Source organism: Aythya marila (genome assembly GCF_965140915.1).
Source record: "Aythya marila genome assembly, chromosome: 13".
NCBI lineage: Eukaryota > Metazoa > Chordata > Aves > Anseriformes > Anatidae > Aythya > Aythya marila.
In genome coordinates this window covers 20,261,279-20,275,318 of record NC_139054.1, presented here as the reverse complement: position 1 = coordinate 20,275,318, position 14,040 = coordinate 20,261,279, and the positions used below count along the sequence as shown (strand labels likewise).

At 39.9% G+C, this 14,040-nt stretch overlaps 1 protein-coding gene across 2 annotated transcripts in view; it reads left to right on the top strand.

Moving 5' to 3' along the window:
• Window positions 1-14,040, top strand: part of GRIA3 (glutamate ionotropic receptor AMPA type subunit 3) — a 151,139-nt gene that overhangs the window by 90,200 nt on the left and 46,899 nt on the right. For both annotated transcript variants that reach the window (XM_082771195.1, XM_082771196.1), the window contains exons 6-10: window positions 274-435; window positions 4,272-4,439; window positions 6,047-6,151; window positions 7,440-7,547; window positions 8,614-8,820. In XM_082771195.1, the coding sequence (XP_082627321.1) occupies window positions 274-435; window positions 4,272-4,439; window positions 6,047-6,151; window positions 7,440-7,547; window positions 8,614-8,820 (750 nt within the window). The remainder of the gene's footprint in view (window positions 1-273; window positions 436-4,271; window positions 4,440-6,046; window positions 6,152-7,439; window positions 7,548-8,613; window positions 8,821-14,040) is intronic.

Here is a 14,040-nt window from a genome sequence, read left to right as displayed (position 1 = left end):
TCTGACCAGTGAATGTTATATGCCACACTACAACAGGGCAGTTTTCCATCGCAAAGGTCTGAACAAGAAGACATTTTAAAATTCTTTCCTATGCCATTATCACAATCCCATGTGCTGTCATGATAGCAATTGTCTCCTTGGTAGAACATTTTCAGCTAACAAGAAATAAATTCATCAAATTATTTTTTGCTAAGTTTTTAGCAGGTAAAACTGAACTAAATAAAAGAGGCTTTGGATGACAATGATTCCTGTTTACTACATGTGTCCTCCCAGGGTTTCACAGACATTGTGCTGGAGAGAGTAATGCACGGAGGTGCCAATGTTACTGGATTTCAGATAGTTAATAATGAAAACCCAATGGTTCAACAGTTTCTACAACGCTGGGTGAGGCTCGATGAAAGGGAATTCCCAGAAGCCAAAAACTCACCATTAAAGGTATTTATTTTACTTGGACGAGATGAAATGGGTTTTAATAATTATTTAGGGTTTTTTAACCCCAGGTGTGTAAATGTGTGTGATACACATCCCTGACTGGAATATGTTGCATTGTTCACAGCAATTCCAGAAGTGAGAAAGAGGCAAAAGTTGTCAGTCAGACACAAGTGCCCAACTCATGGGAGCAAAAAGTAAAAGGCTTGATCTTGCAAATGCTATCATTGTGCAGTGAGGATAAAAACTTATAACTTGAACATTTTGAACCAGTCTTGGGGTGCAGGTGTTAGTAATTAGGTTAGTTTTTCAATGCAAACTGTGGGCTGCTGGTCAATTTTAATGCTAACAGAAAATTTCTTGTAAAAAAATTAAATAGCTCTGGATTCACTGAAGGGCCTCTGCTGCCTGCTAGTCACTGCTGACTTGCCCTCATAATCTAAACATGTGTTTTCACTGCTGTCCTTTACAGAAATGCTCTGGATATTAAAGCATTTAACCAATGACATTTTCCAATTCAACCAGTAATATTTTCCAAATTTGTTAAGCCCCAGGTTCACTGAAACTGTCCTAGATTGGATGAACTAAAGGTTACTATTATTAGGAGACATGCAACATGTTAATATCTCCCACAGATTTGTTCTGCCTCAGCATCTATATGGTAAAGGGGGTATGTTATTCACTGTCAATCAAGGAGTGCATCAAGGATGCTCTGGCCAATATTTCAAGTCATAATATCTTTTAGGATCACTATTAATATTCCCATTACCTCCTTTCCTTCTCTTTTTCTTTTGATTAGACCTGTTCTTTTGCACCAATACAAATAGTTGAACAAAACCAGGAACTGGTGGGGGATAAGAGGACCTCAGACTACTGGTGGGTTTTCAACAGAAAGCCTGTACAGCTGGTAGCACCAGCTTCTTGGAAGAAGTAAACCAGGGAGAACAATCTGAGAGAGAATTGAAAAAGATAGGGGAAAAAAAAAAAAAGTGTCACTATGAAAAAGGGTAAAAATCCCTCTTTTTAGTTTTAGTTAGTTTTAGAAGGAATTGATGAATGGTGTGTGGTAATAGTCTTCCAGTAAATAGAAGGTTGGTAGAGAAAAGAAAATAATCAGCTATTTTCCAGAATTTCATCACTACCATAAGCTAAACAATGCTAGAGACTGTTCTCCAGTCCTGCCACCAAGAAACATGGTGTGTCTATGCCCAAGCTGTTAAACTGGTCTAGCTATACCCAAGCTGTTAAAGTGTCTTAGCATCTATAAAGGGTGGCTGCATCCAAACTACCTGTTGGCGAGTCCTGTCCCATGCATGGGAAGCAGTGGGATGCAGGCTGGGCTGGCCCAAACCACTCCAGGATGGTTCTGGTCACCAAAAAACTGTGGTCAGTTGAGTTCAACTGCCCTCACTCAAGTCTTGGCAGAGTTCAATTCTGTAATGTAGGCGTAACTCAAATGTCTGCCAAGACAGGGACAGGAAGCAGTCAGCTGAAATTGCAATCAAGATGATTTGTAACAAGCACAGAAGAAGAAAAAAAAAGGGGGGGGGGGGGGGGGAGGGAGGGGAGTTAAGCACAGTAAAATGGTAAAATGTACCATGGGAGGTAAATGGACCCCTTTGATGTTCAAAAGCGACAGATTTAAAAAACATGTCAGGAATAGTCTATTCTGAGTGGTCCTATTTCAGAAGTGTTGGACCAGATACTTCACTGCAGTCTTTTCCATCCTGGAGGTGGATGTGATTTCGTTGGGGAAGGCAAATTATCTTAATCCCACGCCATCCCACAGCCTTGCTGGCATTTCAGAGAAAGCTCAGAAAGGCAAAAAAGGCCCATAATACTCAGTGTATTGTTCCCTGTTGACTAGGAGCTAGTCTTGCTTTCTAAAGCTTCCTAACAGTGAGGCAGAAGCAAAGATAAGTATTGCACTAATCTTTAAAGCTCGGAAATATATAAAGTTATCCTGGGAAGATTTTGTTCCACTTGAAAGCAATTTACCTTAAGGGAAAAATTATTCTCTATCCTTAAAAAAATAATCTTAAATATATGGTACAAACACAGAGATTACATTACCTTTCCACAAATGTACCACTCATTATAGAAATGTGCACAGTATTTGTCAATCAGACAAAAAGCATACTTAAAAATTGATGTACAATATTTTTGATTAGGAAATAAAATTGCCTAGAGATTAAAGCCCTGATGTTTAATTTATTCTGTATTTTATCAGCCTTTCCCTTCCCTCTCTCTTTTTTCTCTTTGCATGCTCATGCATTTATAAGTAGAATTCAAATAAAGTAGAAAATCAGATAGCTCTCTTGGCATGACTTGGAAGGGACTGCATTAAGGTTACTGACAATTGATGCGGTCTGCTGAAAAAAATTATCACTGTCTAAGTTTTATGTAGTCCTAGATTGGACAGCTATTACAAGATTTTTTTTAAGACAAGAACAAATAGCTGTTAAAATCACTATCTGATTCCATATTGTTGTGTGGGATGTGACATACAGTCTTTGATAACTTATTAAAGAGGAGAGGGTGAGCATAGCAAGGCCAGCACCATGAGAAGAGGTAAAGGTAGGCAGAGTCAACAGAATGCCTGTACTAGGTACAGTCAGAGCAAGAACACCCCTCACACACTGAGTAAGGGTTTATAAACTGTTGTCATTTAAAACTCTGTAAGGAAGGCTCCTGTAAAGCCTTCATAATGCTACCTTTGTGCTCCTTTTTATCAGATCTGCTTGTCTTGATCTGCACACGTAGGTCTGCTTTGTTCTGTTCAGATTTCCTGAAGCTTTGTATCAAACTGAAGATCTTGCAATAAGATGATACACATTTTTAAGAAATTCAGACCACTACTCATGCCGACCTGCCCTACAGGACAGAACTAACTGCCTCAGAATTTAAGAAGTCTTATCCACAAAGAGAGTGGCTGAGTACATACATAGGTAGAAGAGCAGGCACACCAGTACACACAGATAACTCTTCCACTCATCTTTTATTTCCCCTCTTCATTCTCATAGAAAGATGTGGAAGAAATAGGAAAAAAAAAAAAAAAAAGAAAGAAAAAAAATAAGCACCCCTATGATATTTTGTAGGTGCTATTAAATTTATAGCATTGGGAGATGTCACCAGACACATATGTCAAGCAATGAATGAAGTTGACAGCAGCATAAACAGGTTGTAAAGGAGTCTTGGGGTTTTGTTGAAGACTTGTTGCTACACAAAGCTTGTGACCTTCCTCAGATTTACTGTGTGAGAGAAGTCAGATGGGCAATGTCAGATGGGCCAAAGAAATGTAATGCCTAACATGTTTTTTGTGATTACTTGCTTGTATATCCGTCTACTAAAAAAAGTTATTTGATCTATTTCCAGCCACAGATGCTACCTAATCAGGATTGTGGTCCAAACAGAAATGATTTATGTTACCTTCGATTCAAAACTGTCTTGGCAATCTTGTTAAAAAAAAAAAAAAGTTTTCCAAGCAAATAATATGAGCTCTCCTTTGCTATTAGTAGCAGCAGGGGCCAGCACGGAATTGCAGATTTTTGTAGTGACCTCATTTAGATGAGCAAGCTTCCACTTAAACTTCATGCAGCTGCAAACTAGTTTTGTTATTTTGCTGTTCTGTACTACGCAAAATGAAAATATTTTTTATTTGTTATTTGAGATAAGTGGAATGGTTTAACAATGTAAAGCATCTGAGGCCAGAGTGCAAGCAAAAGGGCTTGTATGCACAGTTCTTCTAAGAGCATTTTAACTAGAGAAGGACTAGACCTGATAAATCTAGGATGATTCTAAGATTGCAGTTTGTCACCATGTTTTATTTGGATCAATTTTAGTATACATCTGCATTGACCCACGATGCAGTCCTAGTCATAGCAGAGGCTTTCCGTTACCTGCGAAGGCAGCGTGTTGATGTCTCCAGGAGAGGTAGTGCCGGAGACTGCCTGGCTAACCCTGCAGTACCGTGGAGCCAAGGAATTGATATAGAAAGAGCACTGAAAATGGTAAGGGCAAACATATTCTGGCTATGGGATATATTCACTAATGTAGCATTGCCCACACATGTAGAGATGTTTATTAAGTTCAACATTCACATTAGTTAAAGAATTTGTACCATCTGTTTGAACTTTATGGCAAGTGAGACATTGAAAAGCGTCTTGAAAAGAGCTGCATTTTCCCACCAAAGAGAGAAATAAATTAAGTATGAAGTCAAAAGGTGTCAAATGCACAGTGCTCATGTCTCAATACACACCAGGATGAACCTGACCTAACAAGCTCTGCTGAGACATATAGTCATTGTTGTATTAAGGTAGCAAGACAGCTTCCAGCAAATGCCAAAAGCAGGCACAGCAACTCCAATCTGGCCGCAAATTATATGTCAGCAACCCTGCAAATGCATTTACTCAGTCCACAGTTGATAAAACCTTTTTAGGGACAGATTTGGCTTTCAAAGTCCCTTGCACATCTTTAGGTTTTTGGAGATGGGAATAACTTACATATTCTTCCAGACTCTTGAAATCATAAACTGTTTTACAAAGGGTTCAGATCCACTTACTACTAATAATTTTAAAAAAATACACTACTACACTACTTAAATGTCATTCTTAATTTGTCTCACTGGATAATTTGGGGTCCAAGGAATTTTGACTGTTTTAGGGAGTCCATCCCTATCCATCATTACAAATTTGATTGCACCATCTCTTAACCATAATTAGCAGATCAGTAACCAGCCCTGAACATCTCCAGGGACCATGATTTCAGAGTTTCCCTTTGACCAATTTTCCATTAGTCATTCTGTAGCTTCTACAGCATTTTGCTGAATATTAAAGATAATTTACTGCAGTTTCAGACTGTTACCCCTTTGCCTAAGATGACAGCTTGTCAGTGTTGATAAGGGATAAATGGAAATATCTTACCCTTTCATACTGGGAAATAAGAAAGATTATTTTCTTTGAAACAAAGTATTTCATACTTCCCCTTAAAATGATTCATGTGACTAGGTAATGATAATGACTTACCATCTATATACCCATCCATCCAGATTGAGACCGAAGCTCCATAAGCAGTAGAGACAATTGTCTGTGTTCATTCAGAGAAGACATTCATTCCTTTCTCCTGCACTGGGACTGATCTTAAAATAAAGCACTTCCCAGAATGAGCAACGATACGAGAGTCTGGCCCATATCACAAATCACTCTATGCCATACTGTGAGGGGTTTAATGGCATTGAGTTGTTTCAGGTGCATCACTGCTACTCCATTCTATATCAGCAAACCCAGTGTGACTAAGCATGGCAGAACCAGTCTTTCTTACATTTAACATACATGCAGGGATAATTTCACTTACACTTAAGTGCAGCTCACTCTGCAGTAGTGAGTCACCAACTGAGTACTAACTAACAAAGAATATGTACAGCTGAAACTGAGAGAATTGGGGCTTTTTTATTACAAAGAATACCACTGGCTGTGTCAGAACTGCTACACGTCTCTCATATAGATAAAAATTGTGCTAGAGCTAGTGAGTTCCTGTAAAATGTAACAGAGGAAAAAAAAATAGTGATTCTGTTATTAAAGTGTTTTGCTGGTTGATTTTTTCTGTTTATTGCCTTAAGGTGCAGGTTCAAGGAATGACAGGGAACATCCAGTTCGACACCTATGGGCGGAGAACAAATTACACAATTGATGTGTATGAAATGAAGGCTGCTGGATCAAGGAAGGTGAGTTTCATGATAGGCATTTAAATTCCATACCTTCAGAAATATTTATTCCAACAAACTAATGGAACTCAAAAATACTATGCAGCCTCTGTAAAAAAAAGGACCCAGAGGAATCCCTACCTTCTTGCTGTCCTCCAGGAACCTTGTTCTATTTTGTTCCTGAACCAAATCACTCATCCTGCTTAATATCTTCATAGGTTTCCATTTCAACTTCCAGCCCCACTTCTTCCATTAGAAGCCACGTGGAGCTTTTCCACTGCTGAGCATGCTACCTGTTGTCATGTCCCTGTGCTCAGCCCAATCTCGTAAACTCCTCTCCATCTTCCCCTTCCTCTCCATAAGAGGCATCAGAGCAATAGGGAAGACAGAGTAAGTGTATTTTAGAAACCTTCTGAAATTAATAGAAAATAATTTGAGTTTTAATTAGGATTGTCACTACTTGTTCTTGTCTCCTAAATAAAGTATAGATCCTAAGTGGTGTGATTGGCTAGGTCCCTGTTATAAAAGCAATTTAGGGCAAGTTTTCAAAAATAATTAGATAGGCAAGCTCTCAGGAGTATCAAGAGATGAGTCTGAGTGTATGAGACAGAAAAGTCCTGATGATAGACACCTGATGATAGGTACCTAACCTGTTTAGTCACCAGTGTGACTCCTTAATCAATTCTGCACATACTTGATAACAAAATACCTCTGGACATGGCCCAGCCATTCAGCAAGGTTTACAGCGCAGACATAAGTGTTACTGCTATATTGTGCAGAAATATAAAAAATGGTGTAATAGCATAGCAACGTAGCCACAGCACTATGAAGGTCAGCACAAGTCAGATGACAAATAGTCACCTCACACTCACCAAGGGTTTTGTAACCCACCTCGAAGATTAAGCTACTGTGCCTGCATTGCTAACAGTGGCTGTGCATCTACTCGAAAGTTAGTTCAGACGCATCTACAGGTACTGTATGCACTGTCTGAACTGCAGCAGAATATGGATAAATGTTTCGAAATCAAATAATTTTACTCAAAGTGCTATGGAGTTTATTTTCCCATTTATAGTTAATCCTTATGCTGTGGATAGAGAGGAACTTATTCTACAGGCACCATAACAATGTGAACATAGATAGTGAGAATTTAATATGTATTTTCACTTAGATTCAGCTTGTATTTATTAAAGCTCATGTAGCCCTGCATAAATTTTACAAAATCATATATTTTGACAGTTCTTGTTATAAATTAATGCACCAGAGTCCTTGTAAAAATATGTAATGAGATTAACAATCTCCCTTTTTATAGGCTGGTTATTGGAATGAATATGAAAGATTTGTGCCAGCATTAGATCAGCTGCCCTCTAATGACACTTCATCCATGGAGAACAGAACTATAGTAGTCACTACCATCTTGGTAAGTTTCATGTTCTTAGTGTGTTTGTGTTTAGGAAATAAGATGCATGGCTCCTGAGATGTGTTAGACACCTCATCAAGAGGCAAATGTTGAGTGCTAAATGACTTCAAGTGACTGAAAAGTTTGGTATCTTCGAGATACGTGCTGAGGGCTTGACAGTGTAAGCTTCTATGCGTATCAGTAACTTTACTTAGAGGAGTCCCACTGAGCTCAGCAGTGTGCTTCTCTGCTTCTCAGACACTTGAACTCAGTCAAACGCCTCACGTAAGTGAAGTTATGCCTGTATGTAAATGATTATTGCAGGGTCTTGCCTCCCTGCTCTAAGGTCACATCTTGTACACCTCACTCAGGTACTGCTTTTGTAAACTCAACCCCTGTGGGCTGAGGAAGGGTGGCACAAGGAAGCCTGTAGAAAACAGGAAATGCTCTAGCACTGGGAGTAAAGCTATCTATACCCATGCACTTCCAAAGGAGTAATGCTCGTCCTGTGTCTCATAAACAGCAGCACCTGTGTCAGACCCAGTGCCTCTACCAAATGTGCTCTGTGCAGCATTATTTGTGACTTTCATGCCTGTTACAATTCTATTAAGCATGAGCTGATTTTTGCTATTTCCTGAAGCACTGTATTTTATGCTCCTATGAATTTAGTGAGATATAATCAGCATTTCAGCCAGAATTTTCTAAGAAGGCTAAGGGAATTTAGTGACAAAAATCACTGCCAAGGATTTTAGCCTAGCTTATCTTAGGCTGCTTTGAAAATATCCCCATCAGTGCCCCTTTCTACGCCATGGGGGCCTTAGAAAATTATTTTGATGCTGCAGGTGTTGGGTATGTCAGTTCTTTAAACACTAAAAACAGAATTATTACTGCAGTGATGCCAGTCGACTGTCTAATAACGTAAAAATTAGGCCTAATCTTACAAACAATAATGTAACTGTTAAAGTTGAATAGTCCTGTTGTCTTCAATGGGTCCGTAGTAGGAATAAAATCTGTAGTATGTGTGACTGTAGGACTGTGTTTTAAAGTTGCATTTTAATTCATAGACTTTTGGTCTTTTGTTTCAAAGGAATCACCATATGTAATGTATAAGAAAAACCATGAACAACTAGAAGGGAATGAAAGATATGAAGGATATTGTGTAGACTTAGCTTCTGAAATAGCAAAACATGTTGGAATAAAATACAAACTGTCAATTGTTGGAGATGGGAAATATGGAGCTAGGGACCCTGAGACTAAGATATGGAATGGCATGGTGGGTGAACTGGTCTATGGGGTAAGTTTCTCTTAACCTTCATTTTCATGTTCTCTATTATAAAATGTTATGCTCAAAGTTAATAAACTGCAAAATAAAGATCATCTGTTTGAATACCACATTTAAAATTATAGGTATTTCTTTGTAATACTGTTTTTATAGCACATTTTTTCTAACCATTTCTTTGTAGGAAAGTGTCACATTTTGTCACTGTTCTCCAAACCAGAATCCACAAAATGTTGAGAAGTAGCACTGGGAAAAATTCAAATTCCTTATGTACATCAGATTTTCCAGTTTTCCCTTCATGTGCTGCTTTTTTAGTTGCAATGCCTCCTTTTTCTCTCTCAGTCCTGTAAGTGTTGAGGGTTGCCCCTGCTATTAAAGGTCTGATCCTATGATGTTGAGCCTCCCCGGATCACTGATGTCAGATTGTGCTTGACTAAAGGCTCAGTTAGCCCCATGCATGCTTTTCAGGATAGGAAGCAATGCAGGGCTGAAATCACCCACAACTTTTTCTCTTTAAACCCTGGATTTGTCTTTTAAAATGAACTGTCAGACAAAAAAAAAAAAAAAAAAAAAAAAAAAAAGTCTAAATCATTACATTCCTCTTTATATTTCTATATCAGGTGTACATTGCTTTCTTTAGTAAGAACAAAAACAGCAAAAACAGTCCAGAATTGCCATTTTAGAAACTTCTTTGGAAATGTGAATTTTGGACTGCTGATACAATAAACCAGATGGAAGGGGGAGAAAGCTGGCTTTGCAGAAAAGACTTTACAAGCTGATATGTCATCTTTGCTTTTCTTTTTTTCCCCACAAATGCTAATGAGGTGATTTGTGATTCCGCCCAAACTTTACAGTTTATTTTTAACAAGCTTTCCTTTATTAAGAATATCTGAGCAGAAGTGATGTTTCCATTGCCTCCTTTTGTTCCCTTGCTGAGTGTAGTTTCTAAAAGTCACCTCAAAATTCCTCTGTGATAACATCTTATCATCATCTCTTGCAAAATGTGTGGTGGGATAACTCTTTTCAAATCAGTCTTTTTTAAAAGTAGTTGCTGGATTTCCAAACAGTTTTTTTTTTTTCCTCCTCTGGAACAGTCAGTCCTAATCGCTTATTATATACTCTGTAGCCTATTCAATTTCAAAAGATTTTATACAAGCAACAATGGTTTTGTGGTGTTGTGCTAAGGGTAGGGAGGGAAATCTCCTGATGAAATTAAACAGGGGTCTGGAACCCTGGTTTGTATCTTCACTTTCCTGTTGCATTGAGGTTTGACATTATGAAAGTTTTTTGAACATCCAGTGCCTCAGTTCTGTGATTTGGGAAAAGTGTTACCTCTCTTAGAGAACACAAGTCTGTTGAGAACTTCTGAAGGGAATGTTTAGTTTAGTTTCGAGCATGATTGCATTGCAATGAAAACATAAATCCTCAGTTTTCCAGTGTGTAGTTCAAGCAATATCAAGGGTATTAGCTGTAATTGGGTCCTTTTGATATATTTGCAAGTGACAAGCAAGGAAACAGTTTATTCACTTAAAAGAAAAGTCATATCATATGCCAAAAAATAAATTAAATAGAAATTAACAAAGGGAATATGAAATTACTACTAACAGCCAGGGCACAGGGACCATCTATGCCAGAGGAGGAAAGGTGTGATACAGGCCACTGCCTCCATGACGTGAGCCAAGTAAGACTAGGCTGTGCAGCTGCTGAATGATGCAGGATCCATCTGTATTAAGGGCTCGCAGACCTGAGCCATATTCCTATTTCAGCCCAGTCTTTGCTTGGATAAGCAGGTTGGTAGCAGCTGCCTTTTCTACAGCCACTTGGGATGAGCCTCACTCAGGAATCTCTGCCTCCATAGCATCAGATTGAGCCCGAGCCACTTCTCAACCCAGCCACAATTGTAACCTTTCCACACCAGCAAAGTACCGCCTCAGGGCACCATCCGCCATACCTTGAAACACCCCTGCCATTGTCATTTTTCCCCACAAAAAAAAGGTCTGTTCTTTTGTATCCTGTCCCAGAGTTTTCATCTGTGTTTTCTCATTAATGAAAAATTGAGGAACGTTTCCCTCCCTGGCCTCCAACAGCTCCTCTCTGCACACTGTGAGCTTGTTTACCCTGCCTCTTAACTGCAGGCTCAATTATTCAAAGGTCAGATGCATCCCTCAAGGTTTGAGTGGAAGCCCAGGTTAATGCTTGCAGCTTGGCACTGCTGAGCTAGCTCCCCATCCTGCTGAGCTGTGCAGAGATCCACCCGGCTTTCTGTAAGCAGGGGAACAGCCCCTGAACTCAGCACAGAACTCCCCAGCCCTGTTTGCCAACACCATTGCCTCTTTCTCCAGCTGTTGAGAGGGGGCTATGTACACAACTCACAAGGATGTGCACAAAGCCCTTTGAAGATGAAAAATGCTCTAGAAGTGGTAATTATTTGGAACCAGTGCTTCATTCGTGTTCTGACTTTACTTTATCTCTCAGGGGCTCAAAACTCTATTAGGAAATGAAAACTGTACATTTCCCCTAATGCCCCTGTGAGCCTTGTCTGCAAAATGACTGTCATATTTGGCTCCTTCGGATTCCATTTTGGGAAGACAAGAGGGAGATTAAATGCCTTTATTAGCATGTGTGGAAGACAGACGTGGGGGAATAAAAGGGGCCTGATCGGTTTTGGTACCAGTTATCCAGCAGCTGAACCGAGCTGTGGCAGCAAACACAATCTTCTAGATTGCATTTGTCTCAAGTGTTTCCTATGTTAAATGCAGCATATTCCTGGCCCAACAAGCTTGTAACCACCACCTGGTGCTGCTGGGAAGTCTTACCAATTTCTTTTTAATGCTGTGCCCTTTTTTGCATAGCCCCATGCACACAACACTTATCTAAAACTACTCTTAGCACAGTCAGAGGATGTGAATGGCGTGACATTTCAGTGCCAAAACCCTCATTAACTGTAATTAACATTTAGTGTGTGCCAGTTCTTTGCTACTATCACTCTTGCTTCCTGTAGGATGCAGTGCAGCCAGGTCCTCACAGCCTCTGGACACTGCAAAAACTAAGAGAGATTTCAAACTCAGAGAAATTTCTAAAACACGGTGGAAACTTTTAACAGTAACAAAGCAAGTAGTTAGAGCTTTTTCCTTCACATTTCTATTTAGAAGAGTATTTTTCATTCTTAACTGAGACTTAGAAATATCAGAATAAGTTTATCAAATACTTCTGTTTCCAGATCAGTAATATCTTTTGTTTTAGACTTTCCTGGTGAAAAGTGGTTCCTTGTTGCTGTCATCACCAAGCTCACACTTCTGCATAACCAGGGTGCCACTTTTTCTCACTGCTGTGCAAGCCTTACACATGAGCCATATTCCCCATTAAGATTTAAGGTGCACACATGTTGAGGAAGCTAAATAGCCATGTTATTAATACATAAATTGATTTATGCTCCTTCTAATATCCTGAGATGAAATAGGGAAGCCAGCCCATACTGATGCAACACATCAACAACACAACAACAGCACAACAACACATCAACAACACAACAACAGTGCAGCTCACCCAAGGACTGGGGACTGATCAGACAGAGACTTGCGTTCTGTGTAGTTAAAGCAGTTAAACTCTCCTCAGTTTGCACGAGTGAATTGCTATTTAAACCTCAGCAGCATGGCAAGCACTCCCCTTCCGTGATCCACCCGCTAACGACCTGCGTGCCTCCAGCACTGAGGAGCAGGCAGAGGCATGCATGGAACTTTGTGCCTGCCGCTGCTGTGCTCCAGACAATGGGCTGCTCTCCTGTGCAGACTTTTATTGCTTCTTCCCCTCTCAAACTATGCTGTTGCTCTTCCTTCAGTGTGCAGCCAGGGAAAGGCTTCCCTCCCCGGGCCTGATGCTTTTCACATTGCTGAGGCTAATTGGCAGTAGGTTTAACACGTATCTTAATTGTAACTACAAGTGCTTTGGGAGTGGGAAGAGCAGACGGACCTTACAGCCTTTAAAACTCCTCAGGTACAAGAAAGCCTTTATAAAAACCTCAGAATTTGTAAAACACTGTGAAGGAACAAAGCAGGGGTGTAAAGGGAAGGCAGTCCCCCAGCTGTGCGCAGCCTCCACAGTCAGTCCGAGTGAGACCACATATCCCTGCCCTGAACGGGCTGACCAGCCGCCACAGCCCTCAAAGCAGAAGCAAAAAGACCACGTGGACAGCTTTTGAGTAGCAGCTGAGAGGAAGACTAATTCAAAAACATTCCCTCATGCTCTCAGTCAATGGCAGCATTCCCTGCACAGCAGGCAGGAGAAGCCCTCCACTCACCCCTTGCCGCTGGTTCAGGCTGTGAGAAACACTCCGTAGCCAATAACTTAGGCTCAGGCGAGGATCTCAGTGAAGTAGTAATTTATTCGCGATTGCAATGGCGGGCGCCCCACAAGCAGGAGAGAGCGCATCTACTAGTTCCAAAACACAGTTTATATACCTTTTGATGGCAGGACCCTCCCCTGTTTCCCCACTGAGTGGGTAATCCAGGTTCACAATCTATCTGATGCTTCACAAACAATGCATGGCCTTCAGTCGCCGGCCTGTTAAATTTCAAATTTCTTTTGACATTTTTACTGCTTGAAGTGGTAATGTTTCTTCACTTATCTGACTTGACTTGACACCATGATTTTCACCTAATTGTCCTAAGGAGTCTGATTGTCTGCATTTTACAAGGTCGCCTGCTAAACTTTCTTATCACTGTAAGCATATCTCAGTACCACATTCCCTCCTTCTAAACAATGTAACTCTGCAAAAAAAACATTTCTATTCCTATTTCTATTTCTATTTCTATTTCTATTTCTATTTCTATTTCTATTTCTATTTCTATTTCTATTTCTATTTCTATTTCTATTTCTATTTCTATTTCTATTTCTATTATTTCTATTTCTATTTCTATTTCTATTTCTATTTCTATTCATATTCTATAGGCAGTAGCAAAGGCCAGGTACAAACACTGAAAGGCACTAGGAGGTGTCACACCAGTGGCGCTACCAGGGTTCAGCCACCGTGCACCCCGAGAGGGAGGCGTGAGATGAAAAAGCAGATGTGTGCTGCTTTTTTCCATTTGCCAAAAACAACAGTAGTATCTTGGGAGGAACTGTGGGCATCCTTTGGACATGGAAAGTACTTAACAGCAGATGAGGCCAACTGCAGTTTTAATACCATAATCATTTTTTATGTTACCCAGCTAATACACAGTAATACTTCAATGTGGC